The 25,612-nt window shown below is 40.1% G+C and overlaps 1 protein-coding gene across 3 annotated transcripts in view; it reads right to left on the reverse strand.

Moving 5' to 3' along the window:
- Positions 1-25,612, reverse strand: part of ELAVL4 (ELAV like RNA binding protein 4) — a 62,185-nt gene that overhangs the window by 2,868 nt on the left and 33,705 nt on the right. For 2 of the 3 annotated variants that reach the window (XM_085308060.1, XM_085308059.1), the window contains exons 3-6: positions 15,524-15,627; positions 4,047-4,200; positions 3,395-3,620; positions 1,982-2,020 (exon numbers count right to left, since the gene is read on the reverse strand). In XM_085308060.1, the coding sequence (XP_085164186.1) occupies positions 1,982-2,020; positions 3,395-3,620; positions 4,047-4,200; positions 15,524-15,627 (523 nt within the window). The remainder of the gene's footprint in view (positions 1-1,981; positions 2,021-3,394; positions 3,621-4,046; positions 4,201-15,523; positions 15,628-25,612) is intronic. The other variant, XM_085308061.1, reaches the window with a different exon arrangement.

Below are 25,612 nucleotides of genomic sequence, written 5' to 3' on the forward strand. Positions count from 1 at the left end.
TTAAGGTTTTGCATTTTTAAGGTATGTTTCACTGATGTAAAGGATTAAAGTTTCATATAGTCCACTGGTGAGGCCATGCAGCTTTCAACTATTTCTGTACCCTGAGCATAGAAGCTGCTGTAACTCCCAAACAAATATACATGAAACTACTACGGGTTTATTGACACAAATATAAGATAGGCTGTTGCTAACAGCAAAGCCATCAGCTATGCAGGTGATCTGAATCTAGTGTCAATAAAACCTTTTGCCACATCAGCACATCTCATATGCTATCAGTACTACATGGTTTACACGCCAAAACACAAAACCAGAAAAACTACACTGAAGATGTTTTAGAGGCAGTCTCAGATTTTTTTTTTTTAAACTGCTACTGTATTTTTGCAGCCCTTGCCTGTAAACACAGGGTTTGCCAGGGCAGTGAGTACAACTGTTCAGGATTTGCTGGGAAGGGAAAATAACTAATTTAAAGTCACCTAAGAACCACTGCTGAAAAAAGCTAATGAGATTTTTAAGACTAACACGGCAGGAGCTGTCAGTAAACTCTGAACATTAAGAAAATAGACACCCAGTTTCAAAAAGGCAGGTGACTATTTTTTTTCCCCCACTGTCTGTACATCCCGTGAAATCAGAAATCAAATTCTCACTTGTTAGGGCTAAGTAGCATCTGCCCCGCACCAAAGGCCAGTGAAATTCTGCAGTCGTTACCTATTCAGGGAAAAAATCCCTGAACAAAACCATCTTTCCGACAGGTACTTGAGCCCAAGAGCTCTAGAAGGTTTCTGGCAACATATCAAGGAAAAAATGAGAGGAGAGAACTCATGGGAAGCAGCGTGTGGTAAAATCAGGTGGTAATTTCTGACTCACCGTATCACTACCACCACTAACTATATAGTTAATAAAACATACGTACTAGTAAATTCATGAGATAGAGCTTCTGGAAAGATACTGAGGCTCTGTTTTCAGCATTATTTTCACTTTCAGAAGCAGTCTTAAGATTTGCGATTTATCTGCATGATAGCTACTGCAGCAGTAGTTAAAATGTGTCCACACTACTAACTACATTAAAGATATACTTACCATACCATTTACAGGATGAGCTTTAAAAACAAAGCTCAAATAATTTTCATATGTGGCGAGTAGACCATTTCAGAATGTTTTCTCATCTTAATTGTGGGGGGATGGCTGGACATCTTTGGGTAACATCAGGAATAAGACTACGCCTTTATTTTGCTGTGAGGTTGGCTTGCGTTGATGTGTGCCATTAGAAAAAACACTAACAGTATGTCAACTCATTTCAGCTATCAGGTCAAACATGGAACATATTCACGAAACAGCACAGATGTTTACAGATCCGCTGAACTTTAACACACGTGACACACACACACATATACACAGTCCTATTTTAAACAAATGGGGGGAAAAAAAAAACTCAAGCACCAAGAAATATTTGCAACAAATTATCAAACCTGTAACAAAAGAAACTTAGGGCTGATTAAGGTGCACACAGCTATAGTTTAGAGTCAACTTGTGACGAAGGTAGATTTAGGAGAATGAAGATCTTACTGTGAGATTTAGATAACAGCAGTATAATTCCATTTTCAGCTGGTAAGCTTTACATTATCAGATCAGAGATTAGTTAAAGACTCAAGTTTATAGCTCTGATTCTGGACAAAGTGCCATTTAGCTGGACGACTGGAGTTAGAAAGCTTGTAGCTGTTGCACCTAAACCATTTCAGAAGCCCACCTGTAAATAATAAAAAAAAGGCTAGAACCCCCACCTCCCCCCAACCCCCCGAATGTGTGTGTGGCCTTTAAAGTAACAAAACCAACTGAAGTCCAAACTTAAAAAGAATTTGACATGCTGGTGGAAGAAAAGAAGGAATTAAAAGAAAAAAAATAAAGTTAGTGAATTAAAAAAAATAAATTGTAGCACCAATCTGTGCCAACATGGACATCTGGCAATCTGTGGAATTCTAATTACCTCTTTACGCCATAGGCCATATTAAGCAAATTGTCCAGCCTGAAAAGAGAAGGAGGGTCTTTGGGTTAATGTCTCACAGATGGCAAGATCGCTCAATGGAACTATTATTAATAGCGTTCCATTTTCAAAGAAGAAATGTTCAACAAGTTTCCCACACATCTACGGAGTTTAACAACTAGTGACCTGCTCTGTTAAGTTGCAGGTTGTGTTCGAGTTTCCAGCACAGCATTTACGGTAATTTTTAACTTGTCCACATTCTGAATGAGAAATTTTAATTTTCAAGATTTTATTTGGTTAAAAAACACTTTTGATTTGTCTTTTCTTAGACTATATTAGTATAAAATTTTTGCAAATAATTCATGGTTAACTGGAACTGGAAAATGTCTTCTTTCTAACTGCTTTAACATAAAACTTTCTTCCCTTTAGGATAGATTGACATATCCTGAGGGATTATTAAATGTAAGTGACCACCAAGTTTCACAGATTGAGTATAAGCGTTTGCTTTACAGTGGCATGCACCACAGTAAGTCCTTTATCCAATGAAGGACTCAGTGATAACCTTAATGGACACAGTTAGCATGCCAAAGATGTATTAAATTTTTATTTGGTTTTATATCAGTTGGTTAATGATTGACTTTTTCTATACTCTTTAATTCATTAGCACTTTTCTACACTGAAAAATTCACATTGCTTTTCTATCATTTTCTATAGCCAATATGCAAACCAGTTATGTCAATATGTCCAAATATCTCTTTTCCTACCTTTTTTTTTTTTATTAAAAACTTTTTATTTAAATGCTAAGTTGCCTGAAACTAATTCTAAAGCACAAAAGGAGCAACAAGAGAATGTGTTACTAATACTGGCTTATGTATCAGATGGAAACAGTATATTCAGAATGAAAAGCATAAAACATCCCTGAAAATATCTGAGGAATTATACTGAAGACTAATACAAGGTCTCTTTATTCTAAGAGCAGGTATCTCAGGCTAATAAATTTAATGACACCACTACTGAGTGGAAGACACTCAGCTTTCTTCCTGCTACCAATCCACTGTCATTAACATCAAAGTGTAAGCTGCATCAAAACTGTAATAATACAGCAGAAAATAAAAGCATTACCAAAAAAATCAAAAAGAACAGGATAGTAACTGTTCATTTGATTATCAGTGTAACTCTATTCTGTCCTCCCTTTTTCTATGAGACTTCATGAGATTGTACAGTACTTCAGCAGTTTTAGTAAATACAACATGACTACTGCTGTCAGCAGATTTTCCTCCTCATTCTCCAGGAAAGAATATTTAATTTTACAAAGAAAATCAGGTCAGCCTATGCAACTAAAGCAAATTTTCCTGCACAGCACCTGCCCCACACCTTCAGCCCTGGTAGAACTTCAGCTCTTTTCCAGGTAATTACCTGAACCTCTGAGCCTGGTGGTGAAGTGGTCCAGGGTAGCGTCTGTTGGGAGACTGATACAGCTGTGAAAGGAGTGCCTGGCTTGTTTTCTGGCTGGGGTTATTGGCAAACTTCACAGTAATTGGTTCTGTAGCACCGCTAGGCTTCTGGCCATTTAGTCCCTTTATGGCTTCTTCCGCCTCTATTCTCTTATCAAAACGGATAAATCCCACACCTCGAGAAACACCTGGGAAGTAAAGACAAGGGAACAAATAAATCTATACAGAACAGCCTCATCTACGTAACGAAACATAAAACTGAATGTTAATTTTGACTTAAGAACAGAATACATGGCTTGCAAATTAAAGGAAAAAAAATATAAAGAAAAATGGCATTCCTCAGCTATGTTCTTCTCCATCAGGCCCTACCATATTTAATATAATGATTTTACACAAACAATATTCTGCATTTTGAGACTCCTCTCCCCTCCCCCCGAATAAAGAAAAGCAAGATAGGCCTCCAGTTACATTTATAGACAGGTAGATATGGCATTTTACATGTTCAGTGCGTTCACACACGTTCAATCATTTTGCCTTAAAATGCAACAGTCAGTAAGCATTTGGTCTTTGCCATTTTCAGAAAAATATGAGTGTATCAAGAAAATATTCTTAACCTGTGACTTGATCAACCAGAATCCGTGAGGTGATGATGCGCCCATATTGTGAGAATAACTGCTCTAATTCTTTCTGGGTCATTGTTTTTGGAAGGCCGCTGACATACAAGTTCGCATCTCTGATTGATGCTGAACTTGGACGGGCATATGACACCTAGGGATTTAAGAAAAGGAAAGGCACATTAGTTAGCTCGCTCTACCCTTCACGTTTTAAATGGCTGGATTATTTTCTACCCTTTTACAAGCTTTAACGTTAGCTTGAATAACCCTACAGTCCGGAGGCTACCTGTTCTGCCAAACCAACAAACCCAGGAAACGTTGGAAGAACAAAGGAAAAGCTTGAGATAGCTTAAAAACAAATGCAAGGGTTCCTTAAGTGCAGGCACAAAATAACTATTGTTCAGAGGTAGATTAATGTGCAACTTCCTACGCACAGCTTCGTAAATTTACCCCTCTGGGCTGTGGGTGTACAGATGATTTACTGTATCCAACATATAATAACCTCAGACTATACGTAGCATTCCCAAGTTCCAGGATAAAAAAAAAAAAGGAAAAGAAAAAAGAAAAAAAGGTGTTAGAAACAGATCAGGTTATTTGCAGAGTGATCTTTTGTGCTCTCAGTGCTTTCATCCTGCGCTGGTAAGATCTGTTTTGGATGAACTATGAAGTTATGAAGTGCTGGTGAAATTAGACTAAATGAACCGCTGCTTGGGGAACTGTATGCTGACACTCATTGTCATATCTGCAATTTATCAGAAGTTCCCTTGCACTATAAGCCCAAAATCAGACCATAATATTAGGGACAAATAGACAACAAAATCTAGCTGAGACACTGCACATATATTGTTGGAAAATTATTAAATGAACCCTTTCCGAATTGCTGTTCTATCTATGGAAATAGACAACCAGAGCTATGAGAAAGATAAGATTTATAACTACAATATGTGCATAAAAACGCTTCTGCACTTTTAAAATAATATATACACTTAGAATAATACATGCATTTAAAGTAGTAAAAGTACTTTCTGGATAAAGCCTAATGGCAAAGAGTCAGCATGGATCACGAAGAATTACTTTGCAGCACATCTGAAATCATGTTGGATCTAACACTGAATATTCTGCACTTCATTTTGATTTATTTAAATATGAACAGATCAGTACTTTTCTGCATTATGTCTTAAAACATGTCTTGGGAGGAAACGGGGGGCTCCTGTCATGCATACAAAGCCTTCAGCAATCGTCTTCCCCTCTTCTCCAGCCTTAGCCCAAACACAAGCGATGTCAAATGGATGTCTGTGTTTTGTGTGTCAAAGAGTTGTCTTTATCTGCTCCACACCTAAAAATAGATATTGACTCAACACAGAAAATGATGTGAATGACTAATATTCGCTTCTACAATCCTCTGTACATAACAGGAGACAAACTCTGGAGATTTTACATTTTAAGGTTTTTGGCAACTTCTTTATAACTTGCATGTTTGCATATAACCTTTTAAAACTAACATTTAGAGAGAAGGCTAAAGAGAGGAGGTGGGAAATTCAGGGAAAGAAACGTGAAAAGGAGGTTAGATAAAACATCTACATCAACTGAGGCAAGCTCAGGCAGCAACGCATAACAGCACACACAGAAGTAACAAGCTGAGAAGTGTCCAGAAACAGAGATTAGTGTTTAAAAGAAAAGAAAATTTGGGGTTGAAACTGTTGTGTGCCCTAGTGATTTAGGGCCTTGTGGCCCATGAACTCTCCCTGAGGCAGGTGCATTTGAGTCGCGTAGTCACAGTTCCCAAACTTCCTGCGACGCACCAAGACCAACAGTTTTTAGGAAACTAAAGACCATGCTGGATGTTTGGGGCAGAGGGAAGCAGGGAAAACTAGGCTGTGTTTTCACCTGGATACCACGCATAAAAAATACTGTTTGAGGCTGGTGGTTTGGTGGTGTCTTATTTTGGCGTCTTCTCATTTTATTCCCCAAGCATGTGCCGCTGCAAAACTATGATATAATTTGGAGCAGGCTCTGAGAAGACCAGCAAGTTCTGTTCAGAAGCGGTCCAAGATGAAAGCAACCTGCCCGCAGCGTGAGCGCTGGGGTACAAAACCTGCACCCAGTCTGGGAGATTCAAGGTATGTTGTCCAACATACGCCAGGCCCAAACCAGTACGATTAACCCCCAAGTCCTCAAGAGCACTGCCACCCTGGAGCTAAGGCCCCCCCCGAGTCCTCAAGAGCACTGCCACCCTGGAGCTAAGGCCCCCCCCGAGTCCTCAAGAGCACTGCCACCCTGGAGCTAAGGCCCCCCCGAGTCCTCAAGAGCACTGCCACCCTGGAGCTAAGGCCCCCCGCGAGTCCTCAAGAGCACTGCCACCCCAGAGCTAAGGCCCCCCCCGAGTCCTCAAGAGCACTGCCACCCCAGAGCTAAGGTCCCTCTCTTCGGCCCTTCCTCTTCAGAGGAAGTTCTGCCGTTGACTTCACTGCGGCCAAGACGGCACCGGAGCATTCAGAGAAGCTGTACATGTCTCTGCAAAAATATACTCTGCAAACATCTTACCTTGAGAAGGGCACTGTCAGGTTTCAGACACCTAGAGTTTAACCTGCTCTAGGGATAATAGTTTAAAAAACACTTAAGAGACTTGGGTGGGGGCTAGAGATTTTACCTACTCCTCAAAACCGAGAGCTGCAAAATTAGTAAAGTTCCTGGGAAAAGAGCCAGGGGCTTCCTTTGGGTTTTCTCACACTGGCACGTTTATTAACCAAATGCCACATCACTGGGAACATGAAAAGTAGGGGGATATGCAAAACCACTCATTCCAGAGCACTAAGCACCTGACCTGACATGTATACGCACATATACACACGCATATCTATCTATCTATAAACACACACACGCATATATGCATACATATACACATCCCTATATCAAAAATATTCTATCCCGTTCTTGCGAATGTCATTCAGACACACACTGGACAGATATGCTGTGTACTTTCTCACCAATTCATCTACTCAGAGCACATATAAACACGTATCACTGCTCAGATCTAATTTTAATTCCTCCTGCAATCAATCATTCAGGTTGCAGGGGAGCCTGGGCCACAAGCTGCCAAAAGCAGATCAGCTGTCTTTAATATCAAGGAGAAAAGGTTGCGAGCTGAATGGATGCAAGGCTAGCAATGTCAATTATTTATCAGCTTTTGAATCTTTTTCATCTTCCCTCGCGGGTCAGCCAATGACAATCGATTGGTTAGACCATGTCATCCTGCTTTCAAGCTATCGCTCAGTTATCACTGTGGACTAGGTGCATTCTGGATATATTAACTATCAAAGGAAGAACATACCCACCCTGGCCCTCCACCACAGCAGAAGTTCCCTGTGATGTAAAGTTATTATGGACATGAGCCAAAACATTTTGTCACTGAAGCTTGTGAAGCATTCAGTAAGGATGATGCACTCCTTACATTCACACTTTTCTCCCATTAAAGAATTGTTTTTTGCTCACAGCAGTGTTAGGGCCCTATAACGAAATACTGTGTTAAAAAAGGAAAGAATATGGAAATCTGAACCACCACAAGAAATCCAAATAAATGAGCTGGGTTATACCTAGCTACTGTTTGGCTCAGGCCTTTCTCAGCATGGAAGTATTTGTCTGCTCATACGGCGGTTGCAGGTCTAATGATGGTGTTATATTTCACTGCATAAGATCATTCTGGAGTTCTTAGGTCAAATTTGCAAGGAAGATAATAAAATATTATCTAATTCATTTTATGGCTCACTAGCCTCCAATGTTCATTTCTATAAATATACACATAGTAACAGTGGAAAAAAAAACACATTTGCAAGGATATTTCTCATCTGACATTGAACACCAGTTAGCTTGTGTAAGTACTTCTCTTCAGTAGTTCTCTCTTAAGAGACTGTGCTGCTCTCTCTAAACACTATTGGAGACAGGTAGGGGCCAGCATTTCGTAACTTCCATGAAAATGCACAATTATTCAGTTTGTGAGCATGGAAAAAATCTCCAAGTTAGGGCAGTTATTTTCCCCATTGATTCCTACCCATTTTCCTGACTAGAAAACTTCTTGAAAAATTTCTAACCTCCAGACTCTTAAGAACACGAGTTGATGCAGCCTGGCCTTTGCGAGCCAGCAAAAGCACCTAGAGGCATGAAAACATCCCACATGTCTTGAAGAGGCAAGGCTCGACACTTATTGACAGCCATTTAAATGCTGACACTCAACCATTTCACTACTGCTCATCTTAAAAGATGCCTTCAGCTCCTATACTAATCCTGCGCTTCTCAAACCCGAAGTTCATCCTCAAGACTCCTCCCAAAAGTAGGTCTAAATAGAGCAAGTCGGAAAGACCTCAGAGCTTTCCGCCTACTCCAAAGCGGAGCAGCACCAGCACCACCTTCCACTGACGTGATGTGCTCTGCTGGCAGAGGTGCCCTGCCTCGGTCACAGCACCTGCTGACAAGCAACCTCGCAGCTCCTGTCCTTTAAAAACAGGACTTTTCTTCTTCGAGAAGAAATCTGCATCCCGCTCTGCACCTAGTGTTGCTAATCTGGGGAACGCGAGACCAGGCAGGAGCCTTTAATCAGAGCGTGCTGCATGGCAGCGCAGGTGTCCCCAGGCCACCAAACCAACCAGCTGGCAGCACTTCTAATCCCCGAGATGCATCTCCAGCCTCTCGCAGGTAAGGTGCAGCCGCTGTTAAATGACTCCCTGGGCACCTTTCACAACTCACTTGCATAACCTGCTCCAGCGTCAAAGGAAACAAACAACTTCATAACGACCGCAATAGTTCTGAAAGGCTCCACTTTGTCTCTTGGCATGACAAGCCCACTGATGTAGGATTTCTTGCATGATCTTGCATGAGTCACTTAATTTTTTTCTGCCCAAGGTCCAAATGTGTAAGATGGGGAGCTGCAGCCTCTCCTCTTGCTTGTTCCACCATAAAACCCTGGAAGCACTTAACGATGGGCCAAAGAGCTCCACACAGGTAGGCAAGTACAATCCTACTCGTGTCACCTACACATAAAACCAGGGAAAACAGAAATAAAATTTGCCTAAAGCCAGAAAATATAGTAAGGGCAGAGAAGAAACAGATTGCTTACAGCCACTTCAGGGCCCTTGTCCATGCCCCTTCTGTGCAAAAATTCAGGTTTGAGAAACCCTCCTTTAAAAGCTATGCACTTTGTCCAAACAAACACACAGAGAAAAGCCTCCGGTCCAGATGCCGAAGACCAAAATCTAGTGTATCTTCATGCCTGCAAAATGCACTACTTTCTCCTTCCTCTTCTCCAAGTCCCTGGGATGGGGGATGGCAGGGAGGTGACAATGCACTTTACTGTTGAGTGATTCAATGCCATTTTACTGGGATTAATTATGATTGCAGGTAAGATACAATGGTCTATCCCACCATTTCAGGAAAGACGTCCATAGATAATAACCCAGAAGCACTCTGGCTGTATCGAGAGCAAGGCTAAGAGAAATAATTGCTCTGCTCTGCGGAATGAAAAGGACTCATTGGCAAAACTGAAGCAGTTAAATAGAAATCTCGATTAAGAACAGAAGCACAAGACTAATAGGCACAGGCGCTCTGGTGCATGCTGAAAGCAGTCAAGCCAAATTGGAATTTGCACAAAACGTAGCAGTGAAAAGTCCCATACATTAGAGTGGCCAAATCAGTACGGGCACTAGGGTGAAGAAGAATTTGTTAACAAGCACTACAAAGTCCAAAAGGTTACATAGACAGAGCCTCCTCCTCCTAAAGAGCAAAAATATGGCAAACTTAGTTGAGTCTTTCCAGATCTGTAGCATCTTTAAAGCTTCCTGTCCAAGGCTTTATTCTGGGGATCAGCAGTCTTAACAGACAACCCCTCTTTTATGACTAATGGGCTACCACACAACAGACCAAAATGATTATCTTAATTTTAAAAGGAACTAAGAGGAAGGACTACATCCCAACCTACAGCTTGCAGATGGCTGTAATCTAAGTTTTCAGGGAAGGAAAGGCGTGCATGCTCTTTTACCCATTACAAGACTTTACTGGAGCTTAAGAAAACCAAATGCAGCTGAGAGATCAGCAGTAAGAGCATGCTGGGTGCTGCACCTGCCCAACTGGAAATGCGATGCTGCACCGCTGTACCCGAGGGTGCCCAACGCAGCCATTTCGCTCTCGTCTTCACCACAACACAGTATGCCCAGCTCCTCCCAGCATCTCCCACTGTAAACACGGCCAACCTCCCAGACCCTGCACATCTGCTTAGCCATAATGGCTCAACCTCCCTAAATCTCCGTATCTCCATATGCCCTCCCCACGCTGCCCGGCCTTTCACAACATCCCACTTCATTATCAGGAGGAGAAGCTGCATACGGTGGCCGGCCACGCGACCAGCGAGCCCCTGGGCAGCACGTGGTGCTGGAGGCTCTCGTGGGCCAGTGCAGCAGCAGCATCCGCAGCCTGATCTGCCTGATGGACCAGGCAGGTGGTCCATTGGGCATCTGACGCTCTCACGCTATGTGCCCCCGCGCTCGTCCACGTGCCCATCAGCCGCGCGTGGCACCACGTGTGAGGGTGGAAACCAGAGCACACTGCCGAAAAACGCAGGGGGGCAGCTCTTCAGCAGAGCACCACGCTGCTGGCATGCGACACGGGAGCTTCGCGTTGGGCTCTCCCAGCCTGCCAATAGCTTTCTGGCCAGAATTCAAATAGTTGGTTTTAACTTTTCAAGCCCTAAGCGGTGTGGGGCTGGACGAGGAAGGCGCAGCACCCCTCTCCGCCACGCGCTGCTGCGGCGAGGGCTAGCGGCCTGGCTCCCGGTTCGAGCAGCGGAGGGTGGCGGGGCCGTAACAGCTTCGGCCTCCTTCCCGGCCTCGTACTGCCAGCGTCTGATGCAACCGCTGATCGTGATTCGAAGGCGATCTTTTCTCTTGGGTATGACTTTGCAAGACAGATGCAATCTGAGATGGCTATTATTTGGTTATCCTGCAGCAACTGTCTGTAATTCTGCAAATAACTAGAAGAATTAACATGGGCAGATTTAGAGACTGAATTTTATAAAAATACCTGGCCATTGAGAATAATGCCCAAGAAATAAAAATAGATAGCAAAAGCTGGGAGCAGTAATGTTACTAATTTCTTTTTCCAAACAAAAATCCAAGAATATTTCCCCCTAGTCTTACTCACTACATTTTAAACTAGCACCATCTTGCCCTATTGATCCAAACAAATGACAGTAAGGCAAAAGTAAACATTTTGAACTAACAATAGGAAATGTTAAATACCAGTAGTTATATTCCACATTAATTATTCATTTAACTGAAAATGTATAATAATTTGAGATGCAGAGAAAACCTCTGGCCATAGTGGAACAATCATATTTGTTTGGTATTTAATCATCTTACAGATCTGATAAATTTAAAAATTGGAAGAAATCAAGGGCTTATTAGACCAAATCGGACTCTCTCTCTTCTCACTGCAGACACTTCTTTCTGGTCTGACAGTTTTCACAGCATGCTGCCCACTTCTGCTAGAGAAAAAACAAACCAACCTATTTCTCCAGCGACAGAGAAAAGGAAGGAGAAGGGGGATCCAACACTGCACGTTAGGTGGTCATTCGCTCTCTTTTTGATTTCAAGCCTCCTTTCAAAATCCTATTCTGTCCTTGCTCTAACATCCTCCAACATGAAGTCAGATCACCTGAATCACCACGTAAACGGTAAAATGCTTCCTTCGCATCCTTTCAGATGCTGCTGTTTTTCCAGTGCAAAGCAGCACAGTTTAAAGTCTGTACCCCATGCATCACACATCTTGTTTTCTTTCTGATATTTGATGCAACTGAATTGCTAGGCAATCTTCAACAGCAGCAATGACCTTTCATGTGCTTTTATGGCTGGGCAAATTTAATTTCTAAAAATAGATTCAATTTCTGGAATATGCATTTACTTCAATGCATGCTGTATCTTCACTCGTTTTAAACTATTTTGTAGAATTATGTAAAGCTTTAGCTGTAAAAATAAAGTGAGGTTCTCTTCCCTCACAAAACAATGGTGATGATGCCACGAAATGGCGTGAATAAAATATGCACTATGATCAGCTGAGGGGGAACATAGCTAACCTATTACCACCAAGCGCATAACACTCCCTTCAATGCTTTTCCCAAACAGATATTCTGTAAATAGTCACCTCTCGACTTTGACTTGAAAGGGCATCATTGACTTAAATAAAATGCACATAAATATTTTAGCTGCTACAGTGAAAAGGGATTATTTATTGTAACACAATAATAAAAGAACATTTCTTCAGTTATTTTAGTCTGCACATCTGAGTGCAGACTGTGCCTAGCTGTTTTGCTGATCCTGCTATAAAACCAGTTCCTCCTGTGAATGCACGGCTATTTTGCAAGGCATCAGGAAAGAGAGAGCACATTAAGCTGCCACAAAAATGTTACAGAAAGTAAAAGGACAGGATTTGGAGGCACATGCTGAACTTGGAGCTTTTTAAAATCTTGCTCCTTTTGAACTGGAATTAAACCTTATAGGGTCAAAAAACGAGTGCCAATATGCCCCCAGAGCTACCTCCCGTTCAGCCTAGGTGCCAGGAGAGCAGAGCGCAGGCAGGGCCCGTCTGAGCAAGCAGAGCCAGCAGCCGGGCCAGGGGGACCGCGGCAGCGGAGGTCCCCTGCCCCTGCCAAACGGCTTCCACAGATTAGCGCTTCCGCAGCCTTCCAGTGAAAACAGCTTCCCAGCAGAAGGCAACCAAAGAAACTCTACTTGCAGAGGCACCGCTACGCAGCGTGCGGCACATGGTCAGAGGCCAAGGGCTCAACCTAGCCATCGGCATCACACTGCAGATTCATTCTTGGGCTTAAAAGCAAAAAGAATGTATTCAAGAAGCAAACAGAATAACGTACTCGGTGCTTTTTCAGCTCAGCGTTATTCCAGCACTTAATCAAACATTTTCCAGCCTAAAAAATGACTAGGTACTACCAAATCAATTTCTATGTGCTCTTTATGAGAAGCTTTTTTTTTTTTTTTTTCATGCTTAGAAATTGCACTTTTTAATAAAGTGTAAAGGGCACCTAGCTCAAAAAAAAGCAATGGGCTCTGGTAATTTAATATAGTAAATCCATGAATTAAAATATTTCAGTCTTACAATGAATCACAGTGAAATGCTGGAAGGGGACTGTAGGGGCAACAGACAAGCTAGCAGAATTTAGCAGCGCTGGGTATGATTTCTTAGTCCTTTGCAGGACTTTTGAATTTAAGTGTAGTCTCCTCCAACGACCCAAGTGCTGCTGGGAATGTTGAAAATGTGATTCATAACTTCGTTAATGTGAACATTGGGAGACCTCCATGCACACCACACAGTACCCAGGGAAGCAGACCTAATTCTAATTCTAAAAGCAATAATATGATTAAAACAATGGAAAAAAAACATTAGGATAAGGTGAGGTAGCAAGATGCTGTTCTGCAATTTGTGTTTGCGTTGGAAACTGCTGATTAAACATCCACGTGCACAAAGCCCGGCTATTTAAAGCAAAAAGTGCTTTGGGTTAGTTTTAGACGACCTTGTAAATACTTGTTTAAATAAGCTGTTTTACATACTATGCATTTCTTCCCAATCACTGAAGAAATTATGCAACTCCTGTGTACGTAAAGTCAGATCAATCTCTTGCTTGTTAAATCTTAATAGCTTTCAAGAGCCCAACAAAATTTCATGTACTCTATAAAAGTCTACTAGTTATTAATAAGCATAAAATAAACCCAAACCTAATAAACTACCTGCCATATTATATAAAGTGAATTAAAAAAGTCACAGAAAAAACATTCTTCAAAGATGTTTTAGCATGCCAAGTTCCTAACGAATACAAAACTTTCACTGTAAAAGATAAAGCTATGCTGAAAGGTGTAATAGCTTATTTTGTTTCATTCAATGCGCACAAGAGAAATCTAAAATAATGATTTTTGGCTTTGGATTTAGTTTGGTTTGGTTTTTATGTTTGTTTTTGTAGCTTACATGTCTCCTGTAGCCTTGGAGTATCACAAATACAACAGCACTGTTTTCGCTCACAAAGCAAAAAAACTGAGATGTGAAAAAACAGATATTTTAAACAACTTTCTTGCTGCTCAGCTTTCCACTGCAAGTGGAAACTGCAGAGGCTAGGCATTACATTTCCACCTGCAGCAGCTGATAAGACGGTAGACATTGCTGCTTTACCTTATGTATTCTTAAATTTTTTCTGTGTATTAAACTGCATAAAATCCTGCTGTGAGCATTTTGACATATGGCACACACACACACGTGCACATATATATACGGCATGGACCTGTTCAGATATTTGAAAACACCGTTCGCTATATAATCCATACAATTAGTTTATCTTCATTACATTCAGCTCAACTGTCACTCAATTTTTGACTAATCAACCAATTCAATCAGGAAAAATTTGCCTGAAACAATCCTTAGAGGTGCACAAGAATTCAACAAATATTTTTGCCTTAGGAAACAACACTTGGCCCAAACCACAACTTTTAGTGAGAAAGGGCAAGTACAACTAAATTATCAGCCATACAGTATCTTTTACAAGATATAAAACTACCAACATTATTGCACAGATATTTTCAGAAGTAAAAATTCTATTTATATCCAACTTTTTTGGCTTTGAAATAGAAATTAAATACAGAAAAAAAATTAAGAAAATAGCACAAATCAAAAGCCAGCATTCTAAAACGATTGAAGCTATTTCAGTTAATCTAAATCAGATTTGCTATTTGTTCCTTTAAAGCCTGAATATTTGTCAGAGTTTGGGATGGGGAAATTTTCTGTAAGCTATTTTAAAAAAGCTTCATCAGCCATGCAGCAAAAAATGTGACAGTGTAGAAATTTGCTTTTCTTGTGAGACCACTAAAGAAGGTCATTGAATAACTAATGGTCTATTACGACAATGAAGTGAGAGACTTCAGCGGGATCACTAATCCCTCTTGCTTTTAAAAGAATAAATCAAACTAAGCATGGGAAAATTGAAAAAAAATACTGTTTTTTGAAAATGGTACACTTTAACTCAAGAGAAACATGCTTTCAATACCTGACAATGAAATGAGTGTCACTGAAGAAGAATTTATGTCAAACTATTTGTCATTAAAACCACCCCAAGAAAATGTGTAATTGTTATTTATGAACAATCGCGTATGTCACCTCTGTTTATGTAACAGTATCACTATTGTGTTTTATTCTACATTTAAATCCCACTGCAACATGTCAAAGATCTCCCTGTTACTTTTTGCCCCCTAACAAATACTAGCAATTAGGAAGAAGAGAAGTGTTATCTTCTGCTCATCCTTCCATTGCTCTCAGGATGAGCTGTTAGCTGTGCCCCTTGCAATGGGAGATTAAAATAGTCATGACACTGCCAGAAACTGTTTCAACTGTTTTCTCCTCTTTGTGAATTTAGCAAAAGGCTCTTTGTATTGTCTTACCTTTATGGTTTTGGTCTGGAGTCTGAGTCCATTTAAAGTGTTAATGGCTTTCTCTGCATCCTTTGGATCAATATAGTTAACAAATCCATACCCTAAACTCTGCCCTGTTGAAACACAAGAAACAAAAAGAAAAAAAAAAGGACTTAGTATCTTTTTAGTGTATGAACAATTTCCAAAAGTGGGATCAAAATTGTTTTCCATTGTTCATTTTCAGCTGCTTTCACCTATACTCTCTATGCCATTCTTAACCATTTCATTACCTTCTTAATACAGCAGAAGCCAATATACAAATTTTAAAGTTGCTCTGTAGTTCTACTTCAAAACCCCTCTGCTCCCTACTCAACCCACTCTTCTCCAATAGTTTACTGAAAAGTGTGTAACCCAAGGGTTGACATCAGCAGAATTTTATAGAGTTTGGTGCTGAGTTCATAATAAACATAACTGGTTGACCGGCTAGAACAAGAATGAGGCTATCACTAAAAAAGGGTAAGAAGAACACATATAATTTTGCTACTGTTTATAAATAACATTATCAGTTTTAAAAAAATGCGAAAATTAAGAAATAGTGCTATAACATTAGCCTTAAAGCAGCTGATTAAGAAATTCACAAAACCAGTTACCTACTATCATTTTATTGTTTGGCACGCAGTCAGTAAATAAGAGGAGAAAGGACAGATCACATTGCACTAGGATAAGAAATTGTGTTAAATCTTTCCTCAGTGTATTGGTGATGACGGCAAAACCGAAACAGTACAACAACTGCTGCTGCACACGGGGTGGCAGGAGCCCACTTTAACCGCCCAAATCATTTCAACAGCTCTTGTTATACTAGCATGATTTGTGTTTATGTCTGTAGTAGAAAGAGAAGACCTAGTTAATAACTCGGGCAAGCAACATGGAACTGGCGAGGCAGCGCTGTTAACACCGGAGATACGCATTCCCACCAGGTAGGGACAAAGCTGCGTGCTCGTACGGGACAAGGAAAACCTGTACCAAAACGATGATTTTCTCCAATTCCCAAGCACCAATTTTGCAAGATCAACAGCTTCCAGATTCCCTCCTCTTACGCATCCTACTGAGGACATTTGGAAAAGACAGTAACTCTTGTGTTTTTTCTTCACGTACGTATGCTTAAGAGCATATAAACACAGATAATCAGATTTCAAAAACAAGCCAAGTCCAAGCAGGCAGGGAATCGTTTGTGTTTCAGCTACCCCATTCCCCATATACTTCTACAGTGTGTCTGGAGACTACCCGGGCAAAACACAACCTGCCTCTGGGCTCTGCTGTACGCAGGGATCGAAGTGATTCTGCTCACAGGCAATGGAAAAAGAGAGCACGTGAAAAACCCTCCCAAGAAGAACAGAAGCGCTTGTGAAAGTGGCTTGACAGAACATTTCTGTCTATCTGCGGCAGTGCTGAGTGGCAACCCAGCACCTTCTTGCATGGAGAAAGCGGAGGTTGTGAAAGCAGCTGCCTACGAAGTGCCTGGATGCACCTTGGAGGCATGGACTCTGCCACCGAAGCACGGAGCTTTGGTACTTTCTCTCCCGGACTACAAGGAAGCCTCTGATCTTCTCAAAAATCAGACACCACCAGAAGTACAGCATTTGCTGAAACACAAATACTGAAGGTGCTTCTGTCTTACAAAATGAGATCAACACACTAAAAGCTCCTAACCGTGTTATGGAATACCTTAAAAATCCACAGAAACAGTGTAGCTCATTCCTAAAATGCCCACATGCAGAATGACGGAAAAGAAATGACTGTTTTAAACTACTCCAAGGCACAATTTCCTCCAATCAATTTAACTTGAGGAAAAGCAGTATAGTATACTCATTCTTCCTGGAGAGCTCAATCACAACAAAAATATTTTTACCCAAGTTACATGACATGACCAAGAAAAGATTAAAGTCTGAGCACGAAGCCAGCAGCAGAAATACTGTAAAGATACTTTTCATACTATGCCTTCCTCATGTTCTTGCTTAACTAAGACAATTCACATACTCTGGTTATAGTGCATCTGAACACCTCAAATCCTTAATATATTTAATTCTCAGCATTCTCAGGAATAAGGAAACCATTCTATAGGGAATGAATCTCATTTTATGGAAGAGTAAGGGAGATGAAGACATCAGGGCTTGGATAACTGGAGTTTACATGCCTACCTTTCCCATCAATTGCCCATCAGCCTTTGGAGATGTGCAGCTAATACAAGGAGCTAACTCAAGGCCCGGGACTTGCATCAGTCTGCCTGAACATGAGCTTAAATGTCCTGATCACTGTTACCACTGAGGCACACGGCATGACCAGCTTCTAAACTACATAAAATGATTTTTAATAATCTCTCAGAGGAACATCCCCACTTCTGTAAATAATACTGCAAGAAAGAGCCTATAGATTAAAAAAAGAAAACATTTATAGATAACAAACTACAGGGAAGGGAAATAATGACTACACAATAAAAGAATGATACAAAAATTTCACAGATCATTCGCTCCCTTCCTTGGAGTTCTCTAGTAACATTACCGAAGTTATTTAGATATCAGCATCTCCAATCTTCATTACAAACTGGAAATATAAATATTTTCTCCAAGGTGGAGCATAAAGGGTACTAAAATGAACAGTCATTTGTATGCATGGCTGCAGAACTTGGCTTAAAGAAAACAATTACATTGTCATAAAGTTTTGCTTAGAATAACAGATATATAGAAATATGATTTCCTCTCACTAGCATATATTCTTGAATATCATGAAATATACAAAACTTAACAGAATTTAAAGTTTGCTATTCATATGTTATTGGTTATGATTTTTGTATCAAGTACAGTAACTACTATATTATCTGCATTATATTCTCACACTGTAATTTATCACTTCAAAAAGTTAGCAATGGTCTACTCAGCGTTCTGAAAGCTGAATTTAATTCAAAAAAGCTGTAACATTAATCATAAAAAAAAAACCAAAACAAAATTCCACCTTTGCAGCCCACTGAAATGTTGGTGCAGTTGTTTCAATAAGCAAATTCCTATTGGCTGTACTCTGCCGTATGCTTCACTGCATATTAGTGATACCAGAAGGAGAAATTTCTTCCAGCTAATAACATGCCATTTCAGAAATATCTTTTTTTTTGATTTCGTATTTTGAAGTGGTCACCTATGAACAGCCTCTCCCCAAAACACTACCATGAAATGCACAAAGAATCCTCCCTCTCTAATAGCTCAAAAATCGAAAAGAAATTTCCCAAAAAGACATTTTATGAAAAGCTTTATGACTGCTGGCAGACATCATAAAGTTTTAGTGTACTAAACATTTACAGCTAAGAAACAAACAAGAAAGATATATCCAGCTAAAAATACTACTTTCAAATTATCCTCAAGAGCAATACACCTTATGTCAGACAAAAGGCAGACTATAGATATGAAAGAACTAAAAATTGTTACTGGGAGAGAAACAAGAGAAAGATTTGTTCCAGAACATGGTGAAGCAACACGAATTTTCATATTTTTTTAAATTATGTACTTTCATTGCATGCACTCAAGAAGAGCAACATTTCTTAGGACGCAATCTGGCAATATGAAGCAAGCAGCTGGACCTCTCAGTGGGATGCCACACAGACACTGAAGTTCATTCCCATGCTACACTTCCCAGGAGCAGGACCGTAAATAGTAAATATTTTCTGTGACTTGGAATCCACCACTTCATTGCACGCTGTGATTCAGTAGGGCAAGCACAAGTATTTCTACATGATCCTAAAACAATACCTTTTTATATCACCCTTACTGCAGCTCTTACAGAATCTTTTACTTGACCTGGGGAAAGTCAGTAGAAGACCTCCTATGATCTGGTAAAGAATTGGTCTAAAGTTAGCAATAACATGGGTAAAAATGATCATGACTTGACATATTTAAAAACATGCATGCAAAACAAACTGCAAGCTAATGTTCATACTTCACTCTTTAGAAGGCTCCATTTTACAGACCTGAAAACCACGGAGATTAAAACGAACTGAGAGAAGGTCTCGTTTAATAACATCCAACCGTACACCCAAAAAGCTATAAATATAAAAAAGGCCATGCCAGTTAAAAACCTTAGATCCTCTATAAGCCAGTCTGCTTAAGCCAATTCCACAGATAAATTACAAGAGATTAAAGGAGAAACAGAGAGAAGCCAATATAAGCTAGAAGAGAAAATCATAGGAAGTTGATGAGAGAAATGAAAACCAGAAAAATCTCTGGCTAGTAAAGGTCAGGATAACAAAGAATTTTTTTGGACTATGGAAAAGATGTCTTAAAATTCATGCCAATTCATTAGTGGGTGATAATATCAGCAACAATGCAGAGAAAACAGATGTGTTATATATACACCTAAAGCAGCTAGATGCAGTATTAACTAGTAACTTAGGGGGATGTTAAACAGCAGCTCCTAAAATTGTACACATTTGAGTTAAAAGATATGGGTTACTTGCACAGAACAGCTTTCAAAATGATGGGCAAATGGCTCTTTTGTGATTTTCAATAGTTCTTAAAACACTGAACAAAATTCCAAGAGCCTAGATGAAAGACAATTTTGTAGTGAAATTTGAACAGGGAGGACTGGGCGACCCAAGTAATCACAGGTCCATCAGTCTAATGCTGAGCAAGGCAAAACTACAGAATACTCGATAACTGGACTCTAATAATAAAGAATTAGAGAAAGGTAATAAAATCAATGTCAATCAAATTAGGTCTAAGGAAAATAGATTCTGTCGAACTGAACTGACATCCTTCTTGATGAGATTACAAGTTTGACTTACAAATTTTAAGAGTATCAGTGTAATAGCACTGATATACTTAGTCTTCTACAAAGCACTTCACTTGGTACTGCTTATTACTAGATCAAAACAAAATTAACATGGCACACATTAAATGGATTAAAAATTGGCTGACAGATCTCTAACTGGAAATGCGAACAGGAAGTCATCAGAAAGACGTTTTCCTACTTGTCTCTTTTAGGAAACAGCTCTTGGCCCTAAACTGTTTAACTTAAGCTGTTCAACATTTTCCATCAATGGGTGGAAAAAACAAACTCCTCAGTCATGAAGACTGCAGACAGCACAAAGACTGGAGGAAAGAAAATCAGCAAAGAGGACAGAGCAAGGATACAAAACAATCTAAAATCCTCAGTAAACTGCTTCACAAATGCAAGATTATTTCCCTACAAACCAAGAATCCTGGCATATTTTTCAAATGGGGATCCTACATAGGAAAACAGAAATAGAGGGTGGCAGATAATCAACCACATCTTGGTTCTGCGGTGCTACCAAAAGGGTTAGAACAATCCCTCCTGGCATGAAACCCACACACTTAAAAAGGGGCAGAAAATCTTTGCTTCTGGTTTTGGCAGCATGCTTAGCTACTGAAGCATCATACCTAGTTCTGGTGTATGTATTTCAGGAAAAATCCTGATGCCTTCAAGACAGTGAAGAGAAGAGCCACGAGAATGCCTAAGGGGTTGAAAAACATGCCTTCGATTGCAAGGTGATGAAGATCAAACTGTTCACCTGAACAGAAAGGGCTAAAGGTACCTCCACAGTACTACATTAACACTCACCAAAAGTACAATTTTTCCCAGTAGAATAAATGTACAGTTACGTATCCACATTCCATCGCTCAGCAGCTCAAACAAGAAAAACTGGACGAGAAGTAAAGTAAATGATGTTTTCGTGGGGAAGGTATTTGTCCCATTTTTGATCCTGGAGGTAACGGATTAAGTTAACAATCTACGAAGCACTCTGTCAGCTCTTTCACCACTACAAATTCTGAAACCAAAGTTCAGGTTGTCTCTGAAAGCTACACTGTAGTTCAAGCAAGAACTTGAACTTGATTCAGGGAAGTTTTTGGTTAACTGTGTTAATTGCACAACATTATCTTCTATTTTGAAGCTCTGTGAATAAGCTGTTCCTGCCGGTTGTTCTCCATACAGCTAATGCAATCGTTCCCGCAAGGAAAATAAAAACAAACCCAATCTTCTCAGACAAGTCTAAAGCCTTCCTATTGCTGGATACTCTTCTATAAGCAACATATAAAAGGGTTAGACTTTCTTCTGATTTGCTTACCTGTGAGCAGATGAATACTAAGATAAAAAACAGTTTTTATATTTGTTCTTAAAATAAATCACACCGGCAGTCATGTTAAAAGACTGCGGTCATCACTACAAACAGTTATTTATGAAAACAAGTACAGAATGGGACAGCAGCAATGCTAGCTTCCTTAAATCATGTTTTTTTTTTTTTTTATCTCTTGCCCAAATGTAAAAACTGATTAAAAGTTGTCCATCTGACAACCATTACATGAATGCCGCAGAGCACTGATGCTTTTCCTTGCGACACAGTATCTGCCTTTCAGAACTAGGCCAAGTCTGACACCTCATCTTGTATTAGCCATGCAAAAGCCGTCAGATTGTAACAGCCTTCAGTCACGTTGGGTTTGGAAACAAAAGATAAAATAATGCTTACCATGATTTCCCTCCATCTCTCAGCTCAGACTTTTGCCTGTTCCAAATCTTAGTGGACATCCAGGGAAGGATCTACCAGATTGAACTTCTTTCTCTATCAAACAGTTGAGCTCAAATTCCACTATGTACCTGAGACTTCGAAGTAGAAACACAACACATGCACACACTCTTGAGCTTTCCCCAAAAGTAATTCTCAAGAATTGGGCATGTTCCTAATGAATACTATCTAAGGAAATCTGCCAAGAAAACAAGAAAGCAAAAAAGACTTGAGCACTAGGAAAGAGTCATCATTCTCTCTATCCTCTAAATAACAGTAATGTAAGAGACTTGACTACATTTGGGTTAAGTCCTACCGCAGTTGGCAATCCTGTTTCAGAACACTACTATGTAAGACGCCAAACCATTTCAAAAGTGTTTAAAAAACCCCCACGCATTCCTGAAAGGACAAAGAATGTCTACAACTCATACGAAAAGCCGTATGGAGTATGGGCTTTCGGAGAAGGTTATATAAACACCACTGAGAAGATGCATTCAAAATGTACAAAGAGGGTCAAGTGAATTGCCTACTTCACTTTTTTTCTTGTTGTTGTTTCTATGACAGTAACCAACCAATAAAGCTGTCTACCTTAAAAAGGAGGTATATCATGGAGAGAAAATTCAGACCACAGAAAAATGAGACCTAGTCATAGATGGCTCAGTCCAGCTCAACTCTGCTCCCTATCTGATGCTTTTTGTAACATTAACATAAGTCTCATTCATTTTCCACCCCTTTGTCAAGGGGAAGAACCCGCTGCCACTGCAGCGATACACAATGCAATTACAAGAGAAATAAAACAAGAGGCAAGTGGGTTTGGTACACAGTACTCATTCAACCAAAGGATTAAACTAAGGCTCTCGGTGTCAAAGCCCCCTATAACCCGAGCATGAACGTAACTTCTGTGCTTAGTGCAGCTCTTTATCGCAGCATCCATCTAGTCTACAGTTTACTTAATATAAGTACAAACACTTTATAGTCCTACAGACTAGAATTTATTCTAGAAATTTTGTCCATGAGCAGTGAGTAAGGAAACATCTTTTTCCTATCACAATACACCTGTCACTTTTGCAAGAATCTAGGGGAAAAAATATGTAGTCTTTCTCAAAGCAAAAAAAAAAAAAAAATATGATAGAGGGGCGAGGAGTAAAATGGTGCGGGTTTTTTTTGATTGAAATTAGGTAATTTTTGACTGGCTGACATCCCAATCCCAGCGCCCCTCTATGGTCCAAAATGTGCTTTGATGTTGGAATACACCTACAGTTTAGGAGCAATACTTAATTTCTGGTTAAAAACTAGATACCGTTCAAGCATTGGATCCTTTTTCTAATGATGCTACTGGAGAGGAATGCTAGGTTCCAGATTCAAACGGGGACACCTTTCAACAGAATCCCCCCAAGCCCCTGCTGGTAGTTTATGTACTTAACAAGTCAGCAAAATGAAATCTAAATACATATCCCTCCATGCACGGCACAGATGAAGCCTAGATTGAGCTCAAGCATCTGTAAAAATGCATATGCTGATGTAAAACCTGACCAGACTGGACAAGATCCCTCAAGCAAATTTTTTCCCCAGAAGACATAGACACCTCGACTCCCAGATAGCAAAGGTGAGACTCTCCCCATAAGAAATCTTGCAGGGAGATGATGTCTATCACTGCCTTCATCCTGCCAATGCCAGAAAGACCCTGATAAAAGCTGGTCTGCGCTGGTGATGGGCCTTTATAAGGAGGCAGTGAGGAATTGCCCAACAAACTCCTACCGGAGCTACACACTGTCTCAGGACCTAACACCTTCACAGCCAAGGGGCTGCTTTCCACCAGGCCTTCTCGAACAGATGCACTGATACAAGATGAAAATGCCCCAAAGGAAACCCTTGCAAACAGAGTACTACATCCCACACAAAACTCTCCCTGAGAGAGAGGATAAAGGAGGTAAAACAAACCAGACATACAGCCAGCTACTCACGCAGTTTTAATATCTGAATGGAAATTGCTGAGGTACCACGACAACAAGCCTAGAGTATAAAGGGGGAAAAAAAAGGTTTTACCCAAAACATGAAACAGATTCTTATAAATGTACATAAGACAATCAAATCTTTAGTACTAGCGCGATAACTGTGATGTCCAAATCTCAATCTTTATTTGGAAGAGAATCACCAGGCCCTGGACATGGTGATCTCAAAAACAAAATTAAAAAAAAAAAAATCTCTGATCCCAAACTACCCTCAACAAAAAAGCAAGGTCATTCAAGAACTACTTTTCCAAATTAGAAAGCCTTTTCAACGGGCTATACCAGAGAAGGTTAAAGCAGCATCAGTTTTGTTGTTCTCAGCATTTTTGACAAATCTCTTAATGCAAGATACAGTAACTTAATGGTCTGATTCTCAGAGATGTTGAAACACTATCAGTTCTCAGGGAAAATAAATACCAATTGACATTACCTGCTATCCCTCAAAATTAGACACAGTAATGTTTTTTATTCTGAAGTAGCCCCACACATCAATCTGGAAAGCAAATTAACAGAACGGAGCACACTTCGACCGAGCCCGCCACTGTCCAAAAGCTCAACAGCACCTCTGAAAATCCCACTCCCACTGATTATTCTTCCTCTTGAAACACATTCAGTCCAAGGAATTTCATTTGGGGTGGGGGGGGGAGAGAGAAAGAAATCTAAACATTGGCTATAACACCCTGAGCTTGAAGCATCTGACACATTTCAAGAGGAGTTTCCAAAACATGCAGTTACTCCATTTTAAACTTGACCATGACAGTGGCATTAAACATGCAAACTCTTGCAAATGTCCAAGACTCTTGCCTCAGAGACTTTTAAAGGCTTCCAGTGTTTGAAATGTACTGTTTCTCATCTGAAATAAGACTTTTGTCTTAACTGCACACTATACAGACTTCTAACAAAGTCAGCTGTGTAATTACTGTACTTTACCACTTGGACTAATCTGCATGCAAAGCCTAGGCACCAGTTTGAGACAGATGCTGCTGACTTGGCTGGAGTCTTCTGTAGTCCCCATTACCAAAGCACAGAAGCATTTTATCTCTTTAATGCACCTTTCCGCACAAACACCACTTTGAGGAAAGCACTTTTATTCCTATTTTGAAGGACAGAAACTGAAATGCATTGAGATTTCTAGGCTGAACTTAGACAGAGTAACACAATTATCAGACCAGGAAACTAAAACTGCATCTCCCCCACCTTATGCTAGCTACCTTATTATTGGACCACAGTGCTTGTGAGAGTTGTGCTGGACTGGAGATATCTTGCAAACAACAAGCACATTTCATGCTGCAGAATATATTATCCTTGTTTTTCTTTTTTGTTGTTCTTGCTTCCTTTTCAAGTTTCTTTAAATGTAAAACTGGATTTTAAGCATGGGTGCATTCATACTACTGCAAGCAACTGATTAAGTATGTTTTTAGAAGCTATTGCTCTTGACATATATAAGACAACTAGAGTTCAGTTTCTGAGCAAATATTTGGATTTTTTTTTCCCCAGTTGACATCTCCTGCTTTAGTTCTTTTCATCTTCTCCTCCCCCTCCCTTTAA

Source organism: Rhea americana, unplaced genomic scaffold, assembly GCF_003343005.1.
Source record: "Rhea americana isolate MKP2758 unplaced genomic scaffold, rheAme1 scaffold_27, whole genome shotgun sequence".
In the NCBI taxonomy this organism is placed as follows: Eukaryota; Metazoa; Chordata; class Aves; order Rheiformes; family Rheidae; genus Rhea; species Rhea americana.